This window comes from Scyliorhinus torazame, chromosome 31, assembly GCF_047496885.1.
Source record: "Scyliorhinus torazame isolate Kashiwa2021f chromosome 31, sScyTor2.1, whole genome shotgun sequence".
NCBI classification, from domain to species: Eukaryota; Metazoa; Chordata; class Chondrichthyes; order Carcharhiniformes; family Scyliorhinidae; genus Scyliorhinus; species Scyliorhinus torazame.
The window spans coordinates 28,909,770-28,936,609 of record NC_092737.1 but is presented as its reverse complement, the minus strand read 5'-3'; the positions used below and the strand labels follow the sequence as shown (position 1 = coordinate 28,936,609).

The window sequence follows — 26,840 nt, the reverse complement described above, 5'->3', positions numbered from 1 at the left end:
ATCAAGTCGCCCCTCATCCTTCTCCGTTCTAATGAGAAAAGACCTGGCACCCTCAACCTTTCCTCGTAAGACCTACTCACCATTCCAGGCAACATCCTGGTAAATCTCCTTTGCACCTTTTCCAAAGCTTCCGCATCCTTCCTAAAATGAGGCGACCAGAACTGTACACAGTACTCCAAATGTGGCCGTACCAAAGTTTTGTACAGCTGCATCATCACCTCACGGCTCTTAAATTCAATCCCTCTGCTAATGAACGCTAGCACACCATAGGCCTTCTTCACAGCTCCATCCACTTGAGTGGCAACGTTCAAAGATGTATGAACATAGACCCCAAGATCTCTCTGCTCCTCCACATTGCCAATAACTCTACCGTTAATCTTGTATTCCGCATTCATATTTTTCCTTCCAAAATGGTCAACCTCACACTTTACAGGGTAAAATTCCACCTGCCTCTTCTCAGCCCAGCTCTGCATCCTATCCATGTCTCTTTGCAGTCGACAACAGCTCTCCTCACTATACAAAACTCCACCAATTTTCGTATCGTCTGCAAATTTACTGACCCACCCTTCAACTCCCTCATCCAAATCATTAATGAAAATTACAAACAGCAGAGGACCCATAACTGAACCCTGCGGTACGCCACTGGTAACTGGGATCCAGGCTGAATATTTGCCATCCACCACCATTCTCTGACTTCTATCGGTTAGCCAGTTCGTTATCCACCTGGCCAAATTTCCCACTATCCCATGCCTCCTTACTTTCTGCAGAAGCCTACCATGGGGACCCTTATCAAATGCCATGTACACTATATCCACTGCTTGGACGCCTCCTCAAAGAATTCAGTAAGACAAGTAAGGCAAGGCCTAGCCCTCACAAATCCGTTCTGACTATCCCTAATCAAGCAGTGTCTTTCCAGATGCTCAGATATCCTATCCTCCATAACCCTTTCCATTACTTTGCCTACCACCGAAGTAAGACTAACTGGCCTGTAATTCCCAGGGGTATCCCTATTTCCTTTTTTGAACAGAGGCACGTCATTCGCCACTCTACAATCCCCTGGTACCACCCCTGTTGACAGTGAGGACGAAAATGCCCAACACATCTTCCTTCCTAACAAGTATTTCCTCGAGCTTAGCAGTCTGTTTCACACTGTCCTCTCCAACAATATGGCCCCTCTCATTTGTAAATACAGAAGAAATGTACACGTTCAAGACCTCTCCGATCACTTCAGACACAATACACAATCTCCCGCTACTGTCCTTGATCGGACCTACCCTCGCTCTAGTCATTCTCATATTTCTCACATATGTGTAAAAGGCCTTGGGGTTTTCCTTGATCCTACCCGCCAAAGATTGTTCATGTCCTCTCTTAGCTCTCCTAATACCTTTCTTCAGTTCCCTGCTGGCTACCTTGTATCCCTCCAACGCCCTGTCTGAACCTTGTTTCCTCATCCTTACATAAATCTCCTTTTTCCTCTGAACAAGACATTCAACCTCTCTTGTCAACCATGGTTCCCTCACTCGACCATCTCTTCCCTGCCTGCCAGGGACATACATATCAAGGACACGTAGTACCTTTTCCTTGAACAAGTTCCACATTTCACTTGTGTCCTTCCCTGTCAGCCTATGTTCCCAACGTATGCACTTCAATTCTTGTCTGACAACATCGTATTTACCCTTCCCCCAATTGTAAACCTTGCCCTGTTGCACGCACCTATCCCTCTCCATTACTAAAGTGAACGTCACAAAACCCTCCCCCACTAACAAATCTATCACTTGCCCTGGTTCATTTTCCAAGTATCAAATCCAATATTGCCTCTCCTCTGGTCGGACAATGTACATACTGTGTTGGAAAAGCTTCCTGGACACACTGCACAAACACCACCCCATCCAAACTAGTTGATCGAAAGAGTATCCACTCAATGTTTGGGAAGATAAAGTCACCCATGACTACTACCCTGTGACTTCTGCACCTTTCCAAAATATGGTTCCCAACCTGTTCCTCCACATCTCTGCTACTATAGGGGGGCCTATAGAAAACTCCTAACAAGGTGAACGCTCCTTTCCTATTTCTGACTTCAACCCACACCACCTCAGTCGGGTGATACTCCTCGAACTGCCTTTCTGCAGCTGTTATACTATCTCCAATTAACAATGACACTACCCCATCTCTTTTACCAGCCTCCCTAATCTTATTGAAACATCTATAACCAGGGACCCCCTACAACCATTTCTGCCACTCTTCTATCCAAGTTTCCGTGATGGCCACCACATCGTAGTCCCAAGTACCGATCCATGCCTTAAGTTCACCCACCTTATCCTGATGCTTCTTGCGTTGAAGTGTACACAGTTCAACCCATCTCCGTGCCTGCAACTACTCTCCTTTGTCAGTGTGCCCTTCCCCGCTACCTCAGTACACGCTTTGGCGTCCTGAATATCGGCTACCTTAGTTGTTGGACTACAAATCCGGTTCCCATTCCCCTGCCAAATTATTTTAAACCCTACCGAAGAGTACAAGAAAACCTCCCTCGCAGGATATTGGTGCCCCTCTGGTGCAGATGCTTGTACAGGTCCCACCTTCCCCAGAATGTGCTCCAATTATCCAAATACCTGAAGCCCTCCGTCCTTCATCAGCCCTGCAGCCACGTGTTCAGCAGCACTCTCTCCCTATTCCTAGCCTCGCTATCATGCGGCACCGGCAACAAACCAGAGATGACAATTCTGTCTGTCCTTACTTTTAACTTCCAGCCTAACTCCCTAAACTCGTTTATTAACTCCACACCCCTTTTCCTACCTACGTCGTTGGTACCAATGTGCACCACTATTTCTGGCTGATCCCCCTCCCCCTTGCGGATCCTGAAGACACGATCCGAGACATCCCTCTCCCTGGCACCCGGGAGGCAACATACTTTCCGGGAGTCTCGCTCGCGACCACAGATTCTCCTATCTATTCCCCGAACCATTGAATTTCCTACTACTATTGCTTTTCTATTACCCCCCCCCTTCCCTTCTGAGCCCCAGAGCCAGACTCAGTTCCAGAGACCTGGCCGCTAGGGCCTTCCCCCGGTAGGTCATTCCTTCCCCCCCCAACAGCATCCAAAACGGTATACTTGTTTTGAAGGGAAACGGCCACGAGGGATCCCTGCACTGTCTTCCTGTTTGTTTTCTTTCCTCTGACTGTGACACAGCTATTCTTGTCCTGTACCTTGGGCGTGGTTACCTCTCTGTAACTCTTCTCTATCACTCCCTCTGCCACCCGGATGATCCGAAGTCCATCAAGCTTGAGCTCCAGTTCCCTAACACGGTCATTGAGGAGCTGGAGTTGAGTGCACTTCCCGCAGGCATAGTCAGCGGGGACACTGGTGGTATCCCTCACCACCCACATCCTACAGGAGGAGCATGCAACTGGCCTAGCCTCCATCCACTCTTACCTTACAGAATATAGCTGCCGTGTGGTCCAAATGAACCTCCGCCCTCCGACTCTACTCCGACTCATAGTGTTCAATTCTGGTCGCCACACTACCAGAAGGATGTGGAGGCTTTAGAGAGGGTGCAGAAGAGATTTACCAGAATGTTGCCTGGTATGGAGGGCATAAGCTATGAGGAGCGATTGAATAAACTCGGTTTGTTCTCACTGGAACGAAGGAGATTGAGGGGAGACCTGATAGAGGTATACAAAATTATGAGGGGTATAGACAGAGTGGATAGTCAGAGGCTTTTCCCCAGGGTAGATGGGTCAATTACTAGGGGGCATAGGTTTAAGGTGAGAGGGGCAAGGTTTAGAGTAGATGTACGAGGCAAGTTTTTTACGCAGAGGGTAGTGGGTACCTGGAACTCGCTACCGGAGGAGGTAGTGGAAGCAGGGACGATAGGGACATTTAAGGGGCATCTTGACAAATATATGAATAGGATGGGAGTAGAAGGATACGGACCCAGGAAGTGTAGAAGATTGTAGTTTAGTCGGGCAGTATGGTCGGCACGGGCTTGGAGGGCCGAAGGGCCTGTTCCTGTGCTGTACAATTCTTTGTTCTTTGTTCTTTGTTGTTTGACTCTGCTCCCAGTCAGCTGAACTCTCTGGAACCTCCTGGCTCTCTTCTCAATCTTTGCGGAAAAGTAGGAAACAAAATGAAAGGAGCACCTTACTCCCTCCTCACCTAACTCCCTCAGTCACCAAACTCTCACTATCGCACTCAAATGCACCAAATTCAGCACTCCCTCAGTCACCAAACTCTCACAAAGCACTCAAATGCACCAAATTCAGCACTCAGTGCAAACAAAGTCAGCACTGCAGGTGATCACTGTTTTACTGTGAATCTAGCCTCTGAAAACTGGCCTAATCCAATTAACTAATTACCAATCTCCAGCTGCAAGTACCTACAAGTAGAACCTTTGTTTAAAGCTGATTGAAAATTCGCCTTCTTCTAAACCAAACAGCAACTTTTAAGTTAATTAACTAAGTAAAAGAAAGACTAGACTTTAGATAAAAATGCCGAGACTGGTCCTAAAAGAAGAGTGCTAAATTCGGCAAAGGCCAAGTATAACAAAATTCGGCAGAAGCTAGGGAATGTGGATTACATAGATTACATAGAACATACAGTGCAGAAGGAGGCCATTCGGCCCATCGAGTCTGCACCGACCCACATTAATCCCTCACTTCCACCCAATAACCCCTCCCAACCCTTATGGACACTACGGGTAATTTAACATGGCCAATCCACCTAACCTGCACGTCTTTGGACTGTGGGAGGAAACCGGAGCACCCGGAGGAAACACACGCGGACACGGGGAGAACGTGCAAACTCCGCACAGACAGTGACCCAGCGGGGAATCGAACCTGGGACCCTGGCGCTGTGAAGCCACAGTGCTAATCACTTGTGCTACCGTGCTGCCCAAATCGTGCCCATCTATCCCAACAAGTGCCCATCATCCTCAATCCAGTGCCCATCATCCTCAATCCAGTGCCCATCGTCCCCAATCCAGTGCCCATCATCCCCACCCAGTGTCCATCATCCCCAATCCAGTGTCCATCATCCCCAATCCAGTGCCCATCAACCCCAATCCAGTGCTCATCATCCCCAATCCAGTGTCCATCATCCCCCATCCAGTGCCCTTCATCCCCACCCAGTGCCCATCATCCCCAATCCAGTGCCCATCATCCCCACCCAGTGTCCATCATCCCCATCCAGTGCCCATCTACCCCACCCAGTGCCCATCATCCCCAATCCAGGATTAGGAGCAGCTTTTTAAGGGTGAATCCATATTTGAAATGTGGGAGTCTTTGAAGGAAAGGTTGTTTAGAGTGCAGAACAGGCATCTTCCGGTGAAAATGAGTGATATAACTGGCAAGATTGGGGAACCATGGATGACGGTTGAAAGTGTGAAACTAGCTAAGATGAAAAAGGAAGCATACATAAGATCGAGCGACTTAAAACTTATGACGCTTTGGAGGAATATCGGGAAAGTAGGACAAATCTCAAACGCTCAATAAAGAAGGCTAAAAGGGGTCATGAAATATCTTAGACTAATAGGGTTAAGGAAAATCCCAAAGCCTTTTATTCGTATATAAGGAGCAAGAGGGTAAGAACAAAGAAAAAAGCAATGTACAGCACAGGAAAACGCCCTTCGGCCCTCCAACCCCGTGCCGACCATTCTGCCCGACAAAACTACAATCTTCTACACTTCCTGGGTCCGTATCCCTCTATTCCCATTCTATTCATGTATTTGTCAAGATGCCCCTTAAATGTCACTCTCGTCCCTGCTTCCACCACGTCCTCCGGTAGCGAGTTCCAGGCAGCCACTACCCTCCGTGTAAAAAACTTGCCTCGCACGTCTGCTCTAAACTTTGCCCCTCTCACCTTAAACCTATGCCCCCTAGTAATTGACCCCTCTACCATGGTGAAAAGCCTCTGACTATCCACTCTGTCTATGCCCCTCATAATTTTGTAGACCTCTATCAGGACGCCCCTCAACCTCCTTCGTTCCAGTGAGAACAAATCGAGTTTATACAACCGCACCTCATAGCTAATGCCCTCCATACCAGGCAACATTTTGGTAAATCTCTTCTGCACCCTCTCTAAAGCCTCCACATCCTTCTGGTGGTGTGGCGACCAGAATTGAACACTATACTCCAAGTGTGGCCTAACTAAGGTTCTATACAGCTGCAACATGACTTGCCAATTCTTATACTCAATGCCCCGGCCAATGAAGGCAAGCATATCGTATGCCTTCTTGACTACCTGCTCCACCTATGTTGCCACTTTCAGTGACCTGTGGACCTGTACTCCTAGATCTCTTTGACTGTCAATACTCTTGAGGGTTCTACCATTCACTGTATATTCCCTACTTGCATTAGACCTTCCAAAATGCATTACCTCACATTTGTCCGGACTGAACTCCATCTGCCATCTCTCCGTCCAGTTCTCCAAACAATCTAAATCCTGCTGTATCCTCTGACAGTCCTCATCGCTATCCGCAATTCCACCAACAATTGTGTCGTCTGCAAACTTACTAATCAGACCAGTTACATTTTCCTCCAAATCATTTATACATACTACAAACAGCAAAGGTCCCAGCACTTATCCCTGCTGAACACCACTGGCCACAGCACTCCAATTAAAAAGCATCCTTCCATTGCTATTCTCTGCCTTCTCTGACCTAGCCAGTTCTGTATCCACCTTGCCAGCTCACCCCTGATCCCGTGTGACTTCACCTTTTGTACTAGTCTACCACGAGGGGCCTTGTCAAAGGCCTTTCTGAAGTCCATATAGACAACATCCACTGCCCTACCTCCATCTATGTGACCTCCTCGAAAAACTCGATCAAGTTAGTGAGACACGAGCTCCCCTTCACAAAACCATGCTGCCTCTCACTAATCCGTCCATTTGCTTCCAAATGGGAGTAGAACCTGTCTCGAAGAATTCTCTCCAGTAATTTCCCTACCACTGAAGTAAGGCTCACCGGCCTGTAGTTACCTGGATTATCCTTGCTGCCCTTCTTAAACAGAGGAACATATAACATTACAGCGCAGTACAGGCCCTTCAGCCCTCGATGTTGCGCCGACCTGTGCAACTACTCTAAAGCCCATTTACACTATTCCCTTATCGTCCATATGTCTATCCAATGACTATTTGAATACCCTTAGTGTTGGAGAGTCCACTACTGTAGCAGGCAGGGCATTCCACGCCCTTACTACTCTCTGAGTAAAGAACCTATCTCTGACGTCTGTCTTATATCTATCTCCCCTCAATTTAAAGTTATGTCCCCTCGTGCTAGACATCACCATCCGAGGAAAAAGGCTCTCACTGTCCACCCTATCCAATCCTCTGATCATCCTGTATGTCTCAATAAAGTCACCTCTTAATCTTCTTCTCTCTAACGAAAACAGCCTCAAGTCCCTCAGCCTTTCCACATAAGATCTTCCCTCCATACCAGGCACCATTCTGGTAAATCTCCTCTGCACCCTTTCCAATGTTTCCACATCCTTCCGTTGATGCGGTGACCAGAATTGCACGCAATACTCTAAATGCAGCCGCACCAGAGTTTTGTACAGCTGCAACATGACCTCATGGCTCCGAAACTCAATCCCTCTACCAATAAAAGCTAACACACCGTACGCCTTCTTAACAACCCTCTCAAACTGAGTGGCACCCTTTAGGGATCTATGTATATGGACACCGAGATCTCTTTGCTCATCCACACTGCCAAGAAGCTTACCATTAGCCCAGTACTCTGTCTTCCTGTTATTCCTTCCAAAATGAATCACCTCACACTTTTCTGCATTAAACTCCATTTGCCACCTCTCAGCCCAGCGCTGCAGCTTATTTATGTCCCTCTGTAACTTGCAACATCGTTCCGCACTGTCCACAACTCCACCGACTTCAGTATCATCTGCAAATTTACTCATCCATCCTTCTACGCCCTCCTCCAGGTCATTTATAAAAATGACAAACAGCAGTGGTCCCAAAACAGATCCTTGTGGTACACCACGAGTAACTGGACTCCAGTCGGAACACTTCCCATCAACCACCACACTTTGTCTTCTTCCAGTGGCGAACCGTATCAAATGCGTTACTGAAATCCATATGCACCCCATCAACTGATTTACCCTCATCCACCTGTTTGGTCACCTTCTCAAAGAACTCAATAAGGTTTGTGAGGCACGATCTACCCTTCACGAAACCGTGTTGACAATGTCTAATCAAAGTATTCCTTTCCAGATGATTATACACGCTATCTCTTATAAACCTTTCCAATATTTTGCCCACAACAGAAGTAAGGCTCACTTGTCTATAGTTACGGGGGTTAGCTCTACTCCCCTTCTTGAACTAGGGGGCAACATTTGCTATCCTCCAGTCTTCTGGCACTATTCCTGTTGACAAAGATGACTTAAAGATAAAATAGCTTCCCAAAGAATTGTCGGAGAAATCCCATCCGGCTCAGGGGACTTATCTATTTTCACCCTTTCCTGAATTGTTAACACCTCCTCCTTATGAACCTCAAGCCCTCCTAGTCTAGTAGCCTGAATCTCAGTATTCTCCTCGACAACATTGTCTTTTTCCTGTGTGAATACTGACGAAAAATATTCATTTAATACCTCTCCTGTCTCCTCGGACTCCAAGCACAACTTCCCACGACTGTCCTTGACTGGCCTTACTCTTACCCTAGTCATTCTTTTATTCCTGAAATATCTACAGAAAGATTTAGGGTTATCCTTGATCCTACCTGCCAAAGACTTCTCATGGCCCCTCCTGGCTCTTCTGAGCTCTCTCTTTAGGTCCTTCTTAGCTAACTTGGAACTCTCGAGCGCCCTAACTGAACCTTCATGTCTCATCTTTACATAAGCCTCCTTCTTCCTCTGGACAAATGTTTCGACTGCCTTAGTAAACCACGGTTCCCTTGCTCGACCACTTCCTCCCTGCCTGACAGGTACATACGTAAAAAGGACACGCAGTAGATGTTCCTTGAACAAGCTCCACATTTCCATTGTACCCATCCCCTGCAGTTATCCTCTCCATTCGATGCATCCTAAGTGAAATGAAATGAAATTAAAATCGCTTATTGTCACAAGTCCGCTTCAAATGAAGCTACTGTCACAAGCCCCTAGTCTCCCCATTCCGGCGCCTGTTCGGGGAGGCTTTTATGGGAATTGAACCGTGCTGCTGGCCTGCCTTGGTCTGCTTTCAAAGCCAACAATTTAGCCCTGTGCTGAACAGACCCGAGACTTGCCTTATCGCATCATAATTGCCTTTCCCCCAGATATAACTCTTGCCCTGCGGTATATACCTATCCCGTTCCATCACTAAAGTAAACGTAATCGAATTGTGGTCAAAGTCACCAAAGTGCTCACCTACCTCCAAATCTAACACCTGTCCTGGTTCATTACCCAGTACCAAATCTATTATGGCCTCGCCTCTCGTTGGTGTATCCACATTCAGTGTCAGGAAACCCTCCTGCACACATTGGACAAAAACGGACCCAGCAAAAGTACTCAATCTATAGCGTTTCCCGTCAATATTTGCAAAGTTAAAGTCCCCCATAACAACTACCCTGTTGCTTTCGCTCCTATCCAGAATCATCTTTGCAATCCTTTCCTCTACATCTCTGGAACTTTTCGGAGGCCTATTGAAAACCCCTAAAAGGGTGACCTCTCCTTTCCTGTTTCTAACCTCAGCCCATACTACCTCAACTGACGAGTCCTCATCAAAAGTCCTTTCAGCCACCGTAATACTGTCCTTGACTAACAATGCCACCCCTCCCCCTCTTTTACCACCTTCCCTGAGCTTCTTGAAATATTTAAACCCCGGCACCTGCAACAACCATTCCTGTCCCTGCTCTATCCATGTCTCCGAAATGGCCACAACATCGAAGTCCCAGGTACCAACCCATGCCGCAAGTTCACCCACCTTATTCCGGATGCTCCTGGCATTGTAGAAGACACACTTAAAACCACCTTCCTGCCTGCCAGTACACTCCTGCAAATTTAAAACCTTACTCATGACCTAACTACTCTCAAGCCACTGGATACTGGAGCTACAATTCATGTTCCCAAGCCCCTGCTGAACTAGTTTAAACCCTCCCGAAGAGCATTAGCAAATCCCTCCCCCAGGATATTGGTACCCCTCTGGTCCAGGTGTAGACTATCCCGGCTGTAGAGGTCCCACCGACCCCAGAATGAGCCCCAGTTATCCAGAAATCTGAAACCCTCCCTCCTGCACCATCCCTGTAGCCACACGTTCAACTCCCCTCTATTCCCTATTCCTCATCTCGCTATCACGTGGCAAGGGTAACAACGCAGAGATAATAACACTGTTTGTCCTAGATCTAAGTTTCCACCCTAGCTCCCTGAATTCCTGCCTTACATGCCTATCCCTTTTCCTACCTGTGTCGTTGGTACTTATGTGGACCACGACTTGGGGCTGCTCCCCCTTTAGGCTCCCGAAAACACGATCCGAGACATCACGCACCCTGGAACCTGGGAGGCAACACGCCAACCGCGAGTCTCTCTCGTTCCCACAGAATCTCCTATCTATCCCCCAAACTATGGAGTCTCCAATGACTAATGGTCTACTCCTCTCCCCCCTTCCCTTCTGAGCAACAGGGACAGACTCTGTGCCAGAGAACTGCACCCCATGGCTTACTCCTTGTAAGTCCCCCCCCCCCCCCCCAACAGTATCCAAAGCGATTCACTTGTTACTCAGGGGAACGACCACAGGGAATCCCTGTACTGAATGCTTCCTCCCAGCCCCTCTCACCGTCACCCATCTATCTTTATTCTTCGGAGTAACTACATTCCTGAAGCTTCTATCTATGACCACCTCTGCCTCCCGAATGATCCGAAGTTCATGCAGCTCCAGCTCCAGTTCCCTAACGCGGTTTCTGAGGAGCTGGAGATGGGTGCACTTCCCACAGAGGAAATCAGCAGGGACACTGTCGGCGTCCCTCGCCTCAAACATTCTGCAGGAGAAACATTGCACTACCTTCGCTGCCATCCCCCTCGTTAAAAATAGAAAAAGAAAGAAAGAGCTTACCTGTTATTCACTCCCCTTCTCATCAAGCACTAACTCAGCAACCTCTGCGCCCTGCACGATATCACCTGAGGGAATAAAAAAAATTAAAACTACTTACCAGTCACCAGCCAATCCAATACCTGCAGGCTGTGGCGTCACGGTTCAACTCCTTTCTACTTCTACCTGACCTCGAGCCTTCCTCTTGATCTTTACAGCGGTTGTTATTCTTTGGTTAGAGGAGGGGGTACGGAGGGAAACACTGAAGAAGTGTTTCGGGTTTAAATGTCACTTGCCAACAGCTCCTCCACAAAATACCTTCAAATTAGGGTGACCACGATGGAGGTCTGCAAATTTCCCTTGCAACACCAATCAGCCGCTCCGCTCTACTGCCCTCTGCTGGATGTTTGTCTTCACTCGAGCAGCTAGTGTCGACAGCTCAGGTACACACTCAAATTAGGGTGACCACGACGGAGGTATGCACATTTCCCTTCCAACACCAATCAGCAGCTCCGCTCTACTACCCTCTGTTCTCCAGTCCTCTATTCTCCAGTCCTCCGGGACATCACCTGAAGACAGTGAGGATCCAAAGCTTTCTGTCAAGGCATCAGCAATTTCCTCTCCAGCCTCCTTCAGTATTCTGTGGTAGATCCCATCAGGCCCTGGGGACTTATCTACCTCAATATTTTTTAAGACGGCCAAAACCTCGTCTTTTTGGATCTCAATGTGACCCAGGCTATCTACACACCGTTCTCCAGACTCAACATCTACCAATTTCTTCTCTTTGGTGAATTCTGATGCAAAGTATTCATTTAGTGCCTCGACCAATTCCTCTGGCTCCACACATAGATTCCCTTGCCTATCCTTCAGTGGGCCAAACCTTTCCCTGGCTACCCACTTGCTTTTTACGTACGTGTAAAAATCCTTGGGATTTTCCTTAACCCTATTTGCCAATTACTTTTCGTGACCGCTTCTAGCCCTCCAGACTTCTTGCTTAAGTTCCTTCCTACTTTCCTTATATTCCACACAGGCTTCGTCTGTTCCCAGCCTTTTAGCCCTGACAAATGCTTCCTTTTTCTTTTTGACGAGGCCTACAATATCTCTCGTTATCCAAGGTTCCCGAAAATTGCCGTATTTATCCTTCTTCCACACAGGAACATGCCGGTCCTGAATTCCTTTCAACTGACACTTGAAAGCCTCCCACATGTCAGATGTTGATTTGCACTCAAACATCCGCCCCCAATCTAGGTTCTTCAGTTCCCGACTAATGTTGTTATAATTAGCCATCCCCCAATTTAGCACATTCATCCTAAGACCACTCTGATCCTTGTCCACCAGCACTTTAAAATTTACTGAATTGTGGTCACTGTTCCCGAAATGCTCCCCTACTGAAACTTTTACCACCTGGCCGGGCTCATTCCCCAATACCAGGTCCAGTACCGCCCCTTCCCTAGTTGGACTGTCTACATATTGTTTTAAGAAGCCCTCCTGGATGCTCTTTACAAACTCTACCCCGTCTAAGTCCCTGGCACTAAGTGAGTCCCAGTCAATATTGGGGAAGTTGAAGTCTCCCATCACCACAACCCTGTTGTTTTTACTCTTTTCCAAATTCTGTCTACCTATCTGCTCCTCTATCTCCCGCTGGCTGTTAGGAGGCCTGTACTAAACACCTGTAGCGCACAAAGACTCCGTGAGACGAATAGAGTGAAGTCGATGAGGCTTTATTAAGCGTGTCTGTTCCCCCGCAGCTCGATAGTAGAATGGCCTGCGGGGGAGGACTCCGGCTTCTTATACTCCGCCTTCAGGGCGGAGCTAGAGGTCAACGGCCAACCAGGACCCGGGTCCTGTCAGCCAATGACATTAGGGCTTCCAGTCCCACATGACCCCTAATACATACTACCACAACACCCAACATTGTGACTGCACCCTTATTATTCCTGATTTCTACCCATATAGACTCACTGCCCTCTGAGGTGTCCTCCCGTAGTACATCTGTGATATCCTCCCTAACCAGTAGCTCATTTCCGCCATCCCATTTACATCACCCTCTATCCCGCCTGAAATATCTAAGTCCTGGAACATTTAGCTGCCAATCCTGCCCTTCCTTCAACCAGGTCTCTGTAATGGCAACAACATCATAGTTCCAAGTACTATCCAAGCTTTAAGTTCATCTGCCTTACCCGTAACACTTCTTGCATTAAAACATATGAACTTCAGGCCACCAGGCCCGCTGTGTTCAGCAACATCTCCGTGTCTGCTCTGCCTCAGAGCCACACTGTCCCTATTCCCTAGTTCTCCCTCAATGCTCTCACCTTCAGACCTATTGCTCACGTGCCCACCCCCCTTCCATACTAGTTTAAACCCTCCCCGTGTGACACTAGCAAACCTCGCGGCCAGGACATTTATGCCTCTCCAGTTTAGATGCAACCCGTCCTTCTTATATAGGCCACACCTGCCCCGAAAGAGCTCCAAGTGGTCCAGATAACGGAAACCCTCCTTCCGACACCAGCTGTTTAGCCACGTGTTTAGCTGCTCTATCTTCCTATTTCTAGCCTCACTGGCACGTGGCCTAGGGGTCCTGTCTTTTAACTTTCTGCCTCGCGCCCTGAACTCCTGCTGCAGGACCTCATGCCCCTTAATCCCTATGTCGTTAGTACCAATATGTACAACGACCTCTGCCTGTTTGCCCTCCCCCTTCAGGATGCCCTCTACCCGTTCGGAGACATCCTGGACTATGGCACCAGGGAGGCAACATACCATCCTGGAGTCTCTTTCACGTCCACAGAAGCTGCCTATCTGTGCCCCTGACTATAGAGTCCCCTATTACAATTGCTCCTCTGCGCTTTGACCCTCCCTTCTGAACAACAGGGCCAGCCGTGGTTCCACTGCTCTGGCTGCTGCTGTTTTCCCCTGATAGGCTATCCCCCCCCCCCCCCCCGACAGTATCCAAAGGGGTATACCTGTTCGAGAGGGATACAACCACAGGGGATTCCTGCACTGACTGCCTGCCGTTTCTGGTGGTCGCCCATTTCTCTGTCTGCACCTTGGGTGTGACCACATTTACATAACTGCGATCTATGACGCTTTCCGCCACCTGCATGCTCCTAAGTGCATCCAATTGCTGCTCCAACCGAACCAGGCGGTCTGTGAGGTGCTCCAGTTGGATGCACGTTCTGCAGATGAAGCCATCCGGGACGCCGGAAGCCTCCCGGACCTGCCACATCTCACAGTCAGAGCACTGCACCCCTCTAACTGACATTGCGTCAATTAATTAGTAAATTAAAATTAAAAGTTACAAAAAAAATTGTTTTAATTTACTGTTAACTATCTGTTTCCTCGCACTAGATTTCCACTATATATGTGAAAGCTAAATATAGTACTAAATTATAATTAAGTAATTATGTTTAATTAGTTACCAATGCTTAATTTTTTTAATTTAGTGTAGCTTCCCAACCAGCCACTCATGTCACAGCTTTTCTGTGATGTCACTTCAGTTTCCCACCCCCACGCACACAATTTGAAAAGGTAATAAAAGTAAAAAAGAGGAAAACTCACTTTCTTACCTTCTGACCTAAAGAAAGGATTGGCCCACTCAAAGACAAAAGAGGGAATTTATGCGTGGATTCAGCGGAAATGGGTGAGATTCTTAATGAGTACTTTGCACCGGTATTCACCAAGGAGAGAGACATGACGGATGTTGAGGCCAGGGATGTTTAAATACTCTAGGTCAAGTCGCCATAAGGAAGCGGGGGTGGTGGTGGGGGTAGGTATTCTAAAAGGCATTAAGGTCGACAAGTTCCCAGGTCCGGATGGGATCTATCCCAGGTTGCTGAGGAAAGCGAGGGGCGAAATAGCTGGGGCCTTAACAGATATGTTTGCAGAATCCTAGAGCACGGGTGAGGTTCCAGAGGACTGGAGAATTGCTAATGGTGTCCTTTTGTTTAAGAAGAGTAGCAGGGATAATCCAGGGAATAATAGACCTGTGAGCTTGACGTCAGTGGTAGGCAAACTGTTGGAGAAGATACTGAGGGATAGGATCTATTCACATTTGGAAGAAAATAGACTTATCAGTGATAGGCAGCATGGTTTTGTGCAGGGAAGGTCATGTCTTACAATCCTAATAGAATTCTTTGAGGAAGTTACAAAGTTAATTGATGATGGAAGGGCTGTAGATGGCATATACATGGACCTCAGGAAGGCGTTTGATAAAGTTTCCCATGGCAGGCTGATGGAAAAAGTAAAGTCGTATGGGGTTCAGGGTGTACTAGCTAGATGGATAAAGAACTGGCTGGGCAACAGGAGACAGAGAGTAGTGGTGGAAGGGAGTGTCTCAAAATGTAGAAACGTGACTAATGGTGTTCACAGGGATCCGTGCTCGGACCACTGTTGTTTGTGATATACATAAATGATCTGGACGACGGTATTGGTGGTCTGATTAGCAAGTTTGCAGATGATACTAAGATTGGTGGAGTTGCATGTAGCGCGGAGGGCTGTCAGAGAATACAGCAAAATATAGATAGATTGGAGAGTTGGGCAGAGAAATGGCAGATGGAGTACAATCCAGGCAAATGCGAGGTGATGCATTTTGGAAGATCTAATTCAAGAACGAACTATATGGTCAATAGAATAGTCCTGGGGAAAATTGATGTACAGAGAGATCTGGGAATTCAGGTCCATTGTACCCTGAAGGTGGCAACGCAGGTCGATAGAGTGGTCCAGGAGGCATACAGCATGTTTGCGTTCTTCGGGCGTAGTATTAAGTACAAGAGTCGGCAGGTCATGTTACAGGTATATAGGATTTTGGTTAGGCCACATTTGGAATACTGCGTGCAGTTCTGGTCGCCTCTTTACCACAAGGATGTGGATGGTTTAGAGAGGGAACAGAGGAGGTTCGCCAGATTGTTGCCTATTATGGAAGGTGCTAGCTCTGAAGGAAGGTTGAGTAGATTAGGATTGTTTTCGTTGGAAAGACGGATTTTGAGGGGGGACCGGATTGTGGTCGACAAAATTATGAGAGGTATGGACAGGGTGGATACCAACAAGCTTTTTCCACGAGTGGGGCTTTCAATTACAAGGGGTCACGATTTCAAGCTGAGAGGGGAAAGTTTAAGAGAGATGTGCGTGGAAATTGTTTTACGCAGAGGGTGGTGGGTGCCTGGAACGCTTTGACAGCGGAGGTGGTAGAGGCGGGCACGATAGCATCATTTAAGATGCATCTAGACAGATATATGAACGGGCGGGGAACAGAGGGAAATAGATCCTTGGACAATAGACGAAAGTTTTAGATGAAGGATCTGGATCGGCGCAGGCTGGGAGGGCCGTAGGGCCTGTTCCTGTGCTGTAATTTTCTTAGCTCTTTTTTCTTTATCATAGTCATGGAGAGGGATAAGAGCAGACAGTATGGGAAGGTATATAATTGGGTGATGGGAAATTATTCGGACGTTAGACAGGAGCTGAGGAGCATAAAGTGGGAACAATTGTTCTTTGGGAAATGCACAACAGTAATGTGGGGGTTGTTTAAGGAGCACTTGCTGCGAGGTCTGGATAGTTTTGTCCCACTGAGATGAGGACGAAATGGTAAGGTGAAGGAGACTTGGGTGACAAGAGATGCGGATATTTTAGTCAAGAGGAAGAAGGAAGCTTACGTAAGGTTGAGGAAGCAAGGATCTGGCTCGGCTCTAGAGGGTTACAAGGTAGCCAGGAAGGAACTCAAAATGGACCGAGGAGAGCTAAAAGGGGGCATGAAAAAGCTCTGGCGGGCAGGATTAGGAAAATCCCAAGGCGTTCTACACTTATCTGAGAAGACGATGATCAGATTGAGAGTGGGGAAAGTGGAGGGAACTTCTGCCGAGAGTCTAAGGAGGTGGGGGAGACCCGAAATGACTATTTTGATTCAGTACTCACTAGAGAGCGGGACGTTGTTGCTCATGAGAACAGTGTGAACCAGGTTAATAGACTCGAACAGGTTTATATTAAGAAGGAGGATGGGCTGGAAATTTTGAAAAGCATCAGAATAGATCAGTCCCCTGAGCCTGACGGGATATACCCAAGGTTACTACGGGAAGCGAGGGAGGAGATTGGTGCGCCGTTGGCGATGATATTTGCGTCCTCACTCTCCAGTGGAGTAGTACCAGATGATTGGAGGGAGGCGAATGCTGTTCCCCTGTTCAAGAAAGGGAATAGGCTAATTCCTCTGAATTACAGACCCATTTGTCTTACGTCTGTGGTGAGCAAAATATTGGAAACGATTCTGAGAGATAGGATTCATGATTGTTCAGAAAAACATAGTTTGATTAAAGATAGTCAGCATGGCTTTGTGAGGGTCAGGCCATGCCTCACAAGCCTCATCGAATTCTTGGAGGATGTGACGAGACACATTGATGAACACCGGGGAGTGGATGTGGTGCATATGGATTTCAGTAAGGTATTTGATAACGTTCTCCATCCATCGTAGGCTCATTCAGAATGTCAGGGGGCATAGGATACAGGGAAATATGGCTGTCTGGATACAGAATTGGCTGTCCGAAAGAAGACAGCGAGTTGTAGTGGATGAAAAGTATTTCGCAAGGAGGTCGGTGACCAGTGGTATCCCGCAAGAATCTGTTCTAGGATCTTTGTGGTTTTTATAAATGACTTGGATGAGGATGTGGAAGGGCGGGTTAGTAAGTTTGCCCATGGCACGAAGGTTAGGGGAGTTGTAGGTAGTGTTGATTGTTGTTGCAGGTTACAACAGGACATTGATAGGATGCAGAGCTGGACTGAGAAGTGTCAGCTCGAGTTCAACATTGATAAATGTGAAGTGATTCATTTTGGAAGGTCGAATTTGAATGCTGCATACAGGGTTAAAGGCAGGATTCTTGGAAGTGTGGAGGAACGGTGAGATCTAGGGGTCCACGTACAAAGATCCATTAAAGTTGCCACCCAGGTGTATATGGTTGTTAAGAAAGCGTATGGTGTGTTGACTTTCTTTAACAGGGGGATTGAGTTTAAGAGCCGCGAGGTTTTGCTGCAGCTTTATAAAACCCTAATTAGACCACACATGGAATATTGAGTCCAGTTCTGGTTGCACCATTATAGGAAGTGTGTGGATGCTTTGGAGAGGGCACAGAGGAAAATTACCAGGATGCTGCCTGGATTGGATGGCATGTCTTTTTAAGAAGGTTTGAGGGAGCTAGGGCTTGTCTCACTGGAGCGAAGAAGGCAGACAGGTTACTTGATAGAGGTGTACACGTTGATGAGATGCATGGATAGAGTGGATAGCCAGAGACTTTTCCCAAGGGTGGAAATGGCTGTCACTAGGGGGCATAATTTTAAGCTGATTGGAGGATGGTATAGGGGAGTTGTCGGAGGTAGATTATTTACAGAGGGTGGTGGGTGTGTGGAATGTACTGCATGCAGAGGTGGTGGAGTCAGAGTCATTAGGGGCATTTAATGCGACTCTTAAACAGACACATGGACAGCAGTAAATTGAAGGGGTTTAGGTTATGTTGATCTTAGATTAGGATAAATAGTCGGCACAGCACCGTGGGCCTGTTCTGTGCTGTACTGTTCAATGTTCTATGTTGTAAGATCCCCCTCATCCTTCTAAACTCCAACGAGTACAGACCCAGAGTCCCAACAGTTCCTCATACGACAAACCCTTCATTCCAGGGATCATTCTTGTGAACCTCCTCTGGACCCTTTGCAAGGTTAGTACACCCTTCCTTAGATACGAGGCCCAAAACTGCTCACAATACTCCAAATGGGGTCTGACGCCTTATACAGCGTCAAAGGTACATCCCTGGTCTTGTATTCTAGACCACTTGACATGAATGCTAACATTGCATTTGCCTTCTTAACTGCCGACTAACCTTAAGAGAATCGTGAACAAGCACTCCCAAGTTCCTTTGTCCTTCTGATTTCCTAAGCATTTCCCCATTTAGAAATTGGTCTTTGCCCTAATTCCTCCTTACAAAGTGCATAACCTCACACTTTTCCACATTGTATTTCATTTGCCACTTGATTGCCCACTTTCCTAGCTTATCCAAATCGTTCTGCAGCCCTCTTGCTTCCACAATACTACCCGTCCCTTTACATATCTTTGTATCATCTGCAAACCTAGCAACAGTGCCTTCAGTTCGTTCTTCCAGATAATTTATGTATATTGTGAAAAGTTGTGGTCCCAGCACGGACTCCTGAAGCACACCACCGCCTGCCTTCCTGAAAAAGACCCCTTTTCTACCTTCTCATTGCCTTCTGCCAGTCAGCCAATCCTCTATCCATGCCAAGATCTTACCCTTAGCACGATGGGCTTTCAACATATTTAACAGTCCCCTATTCGGCACCCTGTCAAAGGCCTTCTGGAAATCTTAATCAATCACGTCCACTGGTTCTTCTTTATCAAACTTCCTGTTACCGCCTCAATCAAATCGAAACATTTGTCAGACACGACCTCCCTTTGACAAAGCCGTGCTGACTCTGTCCTATTTTACCATGCACTTCCAAGCACTTTGCGATCTCATCTTCAATAACAGACTCTAAAATCTTACCAATGCCCGAAGACAGGCTAACCGGCCTATAATTTCCCGCCTTCGGTCTCCCTCCATTCTTAAACAGCGGTGTCACTTTAGCCACTTTCCAGTCCACTCGGACACTTCCTGCCTCCAGGGATTCCTGAAAGATCATCACCAACGCCTCCACAATTTCCTCAGCTATTTATTTTCGGACATTCAGTAAAACATGCCGTCGACAACGTCTGTGCATGTATTTGAAAGTGTTTCCAACGATTACAGTACGGTGAAGATTGTCCAGATATGGGCAAAATTGCGCAAGCCCTACTGGGCATTTTTCCTTCTCCAGTATCAGATACACTATCGATATTTGCTTCCTTGGACTAGACAACTGCTAATGAGCAATCTTCTCCTGCAGGCGCGACACGAATCCTGCACCGATTCGCCACAATCTATATTTTATCCATATTTCTGCATCTAATGTAGATATTATAATGTCAATATGTATTATAATTGTTTGGTATGTACTTGTCGGAACGTTCCTATGACGCGTTCTCGATGTTTGTGTTAATGGATAAAAAATGAACAACAAATAGATTCTTCACTGTCACTTAGCTTTGACCAGGTGGATACCATGTTTAAAGCTTTGCCTTTAACGCTGCACCTTTGTAAATCCCAAACAGCTGTCTCCCAATGTGAAGACTGCGTGCCTATCGATTGGCCGGATGTCCCCTTACCTGGGTTGCAGATCACACCCGCATCTTCCTGGTGTTCACAGTTTTCATTGCCCCACCCTGCGAAGGAGCAAGACCAGATGGCGGACTCTGTGCCCCCGCACGCCACGTCGTCCATCCAGATCTTCCCGGTGCCTTGCCCGAAGGCAGCGCTGGCTGGCGCCGACACAGCCACACCGCAGCCCAGCTGTCCGCAGACCACTCCGGCGTCCGCCATATCCCAGTTGTCGTCGCAGACCGTCCCCCATTCTCCCTCATTGTAAACCTCCACTCTGCCGGAACAGCGATGGTTTGCATTCACAAGCCTCACGTGCGACTCTGAAAAAGGGTGAAAACACCTGACTCCTAATCCATCTCTTAATCATACCTTGAGAAGAATCATTATACTTAATCCCCCTTATTGCTGCTGCTTATTAGTGCAAGATTATTGCTTCTCGAAGTAGTATGACAATTCTATTTATCGTCTCTGAATCGAATTCCATTATGTACATTTTGGCAGATAGGCCTAATTGCCCTTTCTTTAAAAACATACATTTACGCGATGTTGCCGTCGCTGGCTTGGCCAGAATGTATTACCCATCACAGGCTGCTCCCTCGCAGTTGGTGGTGACCACAGTCCGCTGCTGTCCAATATGGTGGTCAGGATTTTGACCCACTGGTCGAAATGTTTCCAATTCAGAATGGTGAATGCCTCAGAGGGGAACCTCCAGGTGTTAGTGGTCCCCATGTGTCTGTTGCCCTTGCTTTTCTAGATGGCAGTGTTCGTGGGAATAATAATAACGATATTTATTTCCACAAGTAGGCTTACAGTAACACTGCAATCAAGTTGCTGTGAAAAGCCCCAATCGTCACATTACGGCGCCTGTTCGGGTCCACAGAGGGAGAATTCAGGATGTCCAATTAAACTAACAGCACGTATTTCGGGACATGTGGGAGGAAACCGGAGGACCCGGAGGATATTCACGCAGACACGGGGAGAAGGTGCAGACTCCACACAGATAGTGACCCAAAAGGGAATCGAACCTGGGACCCTGACGCTGTGAAGCAACAATGCGAACCACTGAGCAACCATGCACACTAAAAGGCAGCCAAAAAGGATAATGGTGAGTTCCTGCAGCGCTTCTTGTAGACGGTGCAGAAGGCTGCTGCTGTGGGTCTGTGGTGGAGGGAGTGAATGTTTGTGGAAAGGAAAGAAATCAAGCGATGTTGCTTTGCCCTGGGTGGTGACAAGCTTCTTGTGAGTTGTTGGATCTGCACTCACCCATGAAATTGGAAGGAATTCTTGACCTTTGCCTTATGAGTGGTAGACAGACTTTGGGGATGTCAGGAGGTGAGTTACCCTGTTCAGGATGGCTAGCCTCTGACTTGCTCTTGTCGACACTGTGTTCATTCGGCTGGGTCCAGTTCAGTTTCTGGCCAATGGTAACCCCCAGGATGTTGATAGTGGGGAACTCACCGAGTGTTACTGCCACTCAATGTAAAGTGGTAGGTTGTAAAAACACAATGATTTAGTAAGAGAGGAAAACTGAAGTTTACAAGAAGGTTATTTAAGTTTTCCCTTTTCTGGGATGCGACTTTCGCAGGCTGCACCAGCATTTATGGTCCAGCACTGATTGCGCTTGAATGCAATGACTTTCATGGCCGTTTCAGAGCTTGTTTATAACATAAGAACTAGAAGCAGGTGTAGGCCATCTGGCCCCTCGAGCCTGCTCCACCATTCAATGAGATCATGGCTGATCTTTTGTGGACTCAGCTCCACTTTCCGGCCCGAACACCATAACCCTTAATCCCTTTATTCTTCAAAAAACTATCTATCTTTATCTGAAAAAAAATTAATGCAGGAGCCTCAACTGCTTCACTGGGCAAGGAATTCCATAGATGCACAACCCTTTGGGTGCAGAAGGTCCTCCTAAACCCAGTCCTAAATCTACTTTCCCTTATTTTAAGGCTATGCCCCCTAGTTCTGCTTTCACCCACCAGTGCAAACAACCTGCCCCCATCTATCCTATCTATTCCCTTCATAATCTTATATGTTTCTATAAGATCCCCCCTCATCCTTCTAAATTCCAACGAGTACAGACCCAGTCTACTCAACCTCTCCTCGTAATCCAACCCCTTCAGATCTGGGATTAACCTAGTGAATCTCCTCTGCACACCCTGCAGTGCCAGTACGTCCTTTCTCAAGTAAGGAGACCAAAACTGAACTCAATACTCCAGGTGTGGCCTGACTAACACCTTATACAATTGCAGCAGAACCTCCCTAGTCTTAAACTCCATCCCTCTAGCAATGAAGGACAAAATTCCATTTGCCTTCTTAATCACCTATTGCACCTGAAAACCAACATTTTGCGACTCATGCACTAGCACACCCAGGTCTCTCTGCACAGCAGCATGTTTTAATATGATTTAATAATAATCCCTTTTGCTGTTATTCCTACCAAAATGGATAACATTGTATTCCATCTGCCAGGCCCTAGCCCATTCACTTAGCGTATCCAAATCCATCTGCAGACTTCCAGTATCCTCTGCACGTTTTGCTTTACCACTTATCTTAGTGTCAAAAAGAACAAAGAACAAAAAAAAGTACAGCACAGGAACAGGCCCTTCGGCCATCCAAGCCTGTGCCGACCATACCGCCCGTCTAAACTAAGACCTTCCACACTTCCTGGGTCCGTATCCCTCTATTCCCATTCTATTATTGTATTTGTCATGATGCCCCTCAAATGTCACTATCGTCCTCTGCCGGCAGCGAGTTCCAGGCACCCACTACCCTCTGTGCAAAAAGACGTGCCTCGAACATCTCCTCTAAACCTTGCCCCTCGCCCCTTAAACCTATGCCCCCTAGTAATTGACCCCTCTACCCTGGGTAAAATCCTCTGACTATCCACTCTGTCTATGCCCCTCATAATTTTGTAGACCTCTATCAGGTCTCCCCTCAACCTCCTTCGTTCCAGTGAGAAGAAACCGTGTTTATTCAACCGCTCCTCATAGCTAATGCCCTCCATACCAGGCAAAATTCTGGTAAATCTCTTCTGCACCCTGGCTAAAGCCTCCACATCCTTCTGGTAGTGTGGTGACCAGAATTGAACACTATACTCCAAGTGTGGCCGAACTAAGGTTCTATACAGCTGCAACATGACTTGCCACTTCTTATACTCAATGCCTCGGCCAATGAAGGCAAGCATGCCGTATGCCTTCTTGACTACCTTCTCCACCTGTGTTGCCCCTTTCAATGACCTGTGGACCTGTACTCCTAGATCTATTTGACTTTCAATACTCTTGAGGGTTCTACCATTCACTGTATATTCCCTACCTGCATTAGAGCTTCCAAAATGCATTACCTCACATTTGTCCGGATTAAACTCCATCTGCCATCTCTCTGCCCAAGTATCCAAACAATGTAAATCCTGCTGTATCCTCTGACAGTCCTCATCGCTATCCGCAATTCCACCAACCGTTGTGTCGTCTGCAAACTTACTAATCAGACCAGTTACATTTTCCTCCAAATCATTTTGCAACAAAGAGCAAATGTCCCAGCACTGATCCCTGTGGAACACCACTGGTCACAGCCCTCCAATTAGAAAAGCATCCTTCCATTGCTACTCTCTGCCTTCTGTGACCTAGCCAGTTCTGTATCCACCTTGCCAGCTCCCCCCTGATCCCGTGTGACTTCACCTTTTGTACTAGTCTACCATGAGGTACCTTGTCAAAGGCCTTACTGAAGTCCATATAGACAACATTCACTGCCCTACCTGCATCCATCATCTTAGTGACCTCCTCGAAAAACTATATCAAGTTAGTGGGACACGACCTCCCCTTCACAAAACCATGTTGCCTATCACTAATACGTCCATTTGCTTCCAAATGGGAGTAGATCCTGTCTCGAAGAATTCTCTCCAGTAATTTCCCTACCACTGAAGTAAGGCTCACCGGCCTGTAGTTCCTTGGATTATCCTTGTTACCCTTCTTAAACAGAGGAACAACATTGGCTAATCTCCAGTCCTCCGGGACACCCCCTGAAGACAGTGAGGATCCAAAGATTTCTGTGAAACTTGGACACATTGCCCTTGGTCCCATCCTAGAGTCTCGTTTGCGTCCACAGAAACGCCTGTCTATTTGCCTTGCAATTGAATCCCCTATAACTATTGCACTGTCACACTTATCACCCCTCCCCTCTGCAGCAGAACCAACCGTGGTGCCGCAAGTTTGGCTGTTGCTGTTTTCCCTTGAGAGGCCGTTCCCCTCAACAGTATCCAAAGCGGTATATCTGTTCTGCAGAGGAATGGCCGCAGACGGTTCCTCCACTACCTGCCTCGCTCTGTTGCTCTGTCTGGTGGTCACCCATTCCCTTCCTGCCTGCGGCGCCTGAGCCTGCGCTGTGACCACCTCCCTATACGTACTATGCACGATGCTCCTCGCGGATGCTCCACAGTGTCTCCAGCTGCCGCTCCAGCTCTGAAATTGGAGCTTCCAGGACCTGTAACTGGAGATACTTAGTCATAGAATTTACAGTGCAGAAGAAGGCCATTCGGCCCATCGAGTCTGCACCGGCTCTTGGAAAGAGCAGCTCGCCCAAGGTCAACACCTCCACCCTATCCCAATAAACCAGCAACCCCGCCCACCACTAAAGGCTTTTTTGGACACTAAGTGCAATTTATCATGGCCAATCCACCTAACCTGCACATCTTTGGACTGTGGGAGGACATCGGATCACCCGAGAGACGCCCACGCACGCACGGGGAGGATGTGCAGACTCGGCACAGACAGGGACCCAAGCCGGACTCGATCCTGGGACTCTGGAGCTTTGAAGCAATTGTGCTATCCACAGTGCTACCGTGCTGCCCTGCTTCCTGCACACTTGCTGGCCCTGGGGACTGGGACTGTCCCAAGTCTGCCACAAGGAGCAAGAGGAGCAGACCACGCCTTGGAGCTGTCCTGCCATGAATTTTCCTTTAAATTAAACCTTTAAAATTAAATTTAAGATGTTTTTCTGTCAGATTAAATCCAATCCCCGTGTACTATTTAATTAGCTTTATCCTGAGTATTTATCTTGCTTGATCTTACAACAAATTAAATAGTTATTTAATTGTATTGAACAAGTTATTTAAATCAATTCAAAAATAGTAATTGAAATCAACCCAAAATAGTTATTTAAGTGAGATATAAAATTTAAGAAATAGTAATTCAAATCACTTTAAAAATAGTAATCTAAGTCAAATTTAAAAATATAGTAATGCAATCCAACTTAAAAGTAGTAATTTGAATCAAATTAAAACTCGTAACTCCACAAATATTCAGATTTAACCCAGTCTGCCTTTCAGCCAATCAGGTCACAGTCTCCCGTGCCGTCACTTTACCGGTTTTTCCCCCAATTTTGCAGCTGTCCTACCTGCAGCACGGTGTCCCGGGCGGGTCCGCTTCTCTCTGCTCCGGGAAGGTAAGTGAAGGCCTCGAGCCTGGCGCTGCGTTTATCCTCTCCCCTGCAGCAGTGCCCCGCGCAGGTCCGCTCCTCTCTGCTCCCGGAAGGTAAGTGAAGGCCTCGAGTCTGGCGCTGCCTTTATCCCCTCCCCTGTAGCAGTGCCCCGCGCAGGTTCGCTCCTCTCTGCTCCCGGAAGGTAAGTGAAGGCCTCGAGCCTCGCGCTGCCTTTATCCTCTCCCCTGCAATAGTGACCCCCGTAGGCCCCTCCTCTCTGCTCCCGGAAGGTAATATGTCACATCTATCCCTCCAACTGGTTTATGACCATCTCAGTAATGATAACCACAAACCCCAATTTCTAAACCCCAATGGACATTCTTTCTATACGCAAACATCCATAAGCCCTCGAATGGAATCAAATATCCATGGTGGGAATGAATGATGCCCTAAAACCTCGGACATCTCACTTTGTAGCCACAGTGCCCGGATACCGTAACTTAACATCTTCATTGATATTGCTGCAATAGATATAGACATATATATATACACACATGTGAAACAACCTGTATGGAACACCCGACGTTGATCACATTATTTACCCAGTGGCAATAGAAGACAAATGATAATTTTTCCCACCTTCATTTGGATAATTGTACCCTTACCATTGGAACAGGTCACGCCGGCATCTTCGCCGTGATTGCAGTTATGAACTCCGAAGCCTCCGAATGAGCAAGAGGAGAGCGAGAGCTCGGTTCCTCTGCACGCTACGTCATCCATCCAAATCGTGCCGATTCCTGCTCCAAACTTAGTCGAGGGGTGGACAACCGTTGCATTCCCACAGCGCAGCTGCCGGCAAACAACTTCGGCATCGGCCATATCCCAATCATCATCGCAAACCGTTCCCCATTGCCTGTTGTGATAAATCTCCAGCCTCCCCGAGCAGCGATTCGGCCCATTCACCAGTCTCACACTCGTTGCTGCAATGACACCAAATTCACGTTACCAACAACCCTTCACAATGCTATTGTATTGAGAAAATGAGACCGATTCGATTCATCCGTTCCTACTCCTAATGATAGAGAACTGACGAACGTGGGCGAGATATAGCTGCATGGGGGTGTGGTTGTCCAGGAGTTATATTCCGCTATATCATTGATGTTACGGTTGAAGAGGAGCAGTTTCAGTTGGCAACGCAGGCA

The 26,840-nt window shown here is 47.3% G+C and overlaps 1 protein-coding gene across 1 annotated transcript in view; it reads right to left on the bottom strand.

Annotated features, from left to right (window-relative positions):
- The window catches only part of LOC140404600 (scavenger receptor cysteine-rich domain-containing protein DMBT1-like), a 243,460-nt gene that overhangs the window by 171,632 nt on the left and 44,988 nt on the right, over positions 1–26,840 (bottom strand). Inside the window, exons 4-5 of the mRNA XM_072493200.1 lie at positions 26,304–26,618; positions 20,229–20,543 (exon numbers count right to left, since the gene is read on the bottom strand). Coding sequence (XP_072349301.1) covers positions 20,229–20,543; positions 26,304–26,618 — 630 coding nt within the window. The remainder of the gene's footprint in view (positions 1–20,228; positions 20,544–26,303; positions 26,619–26,840) is intronic.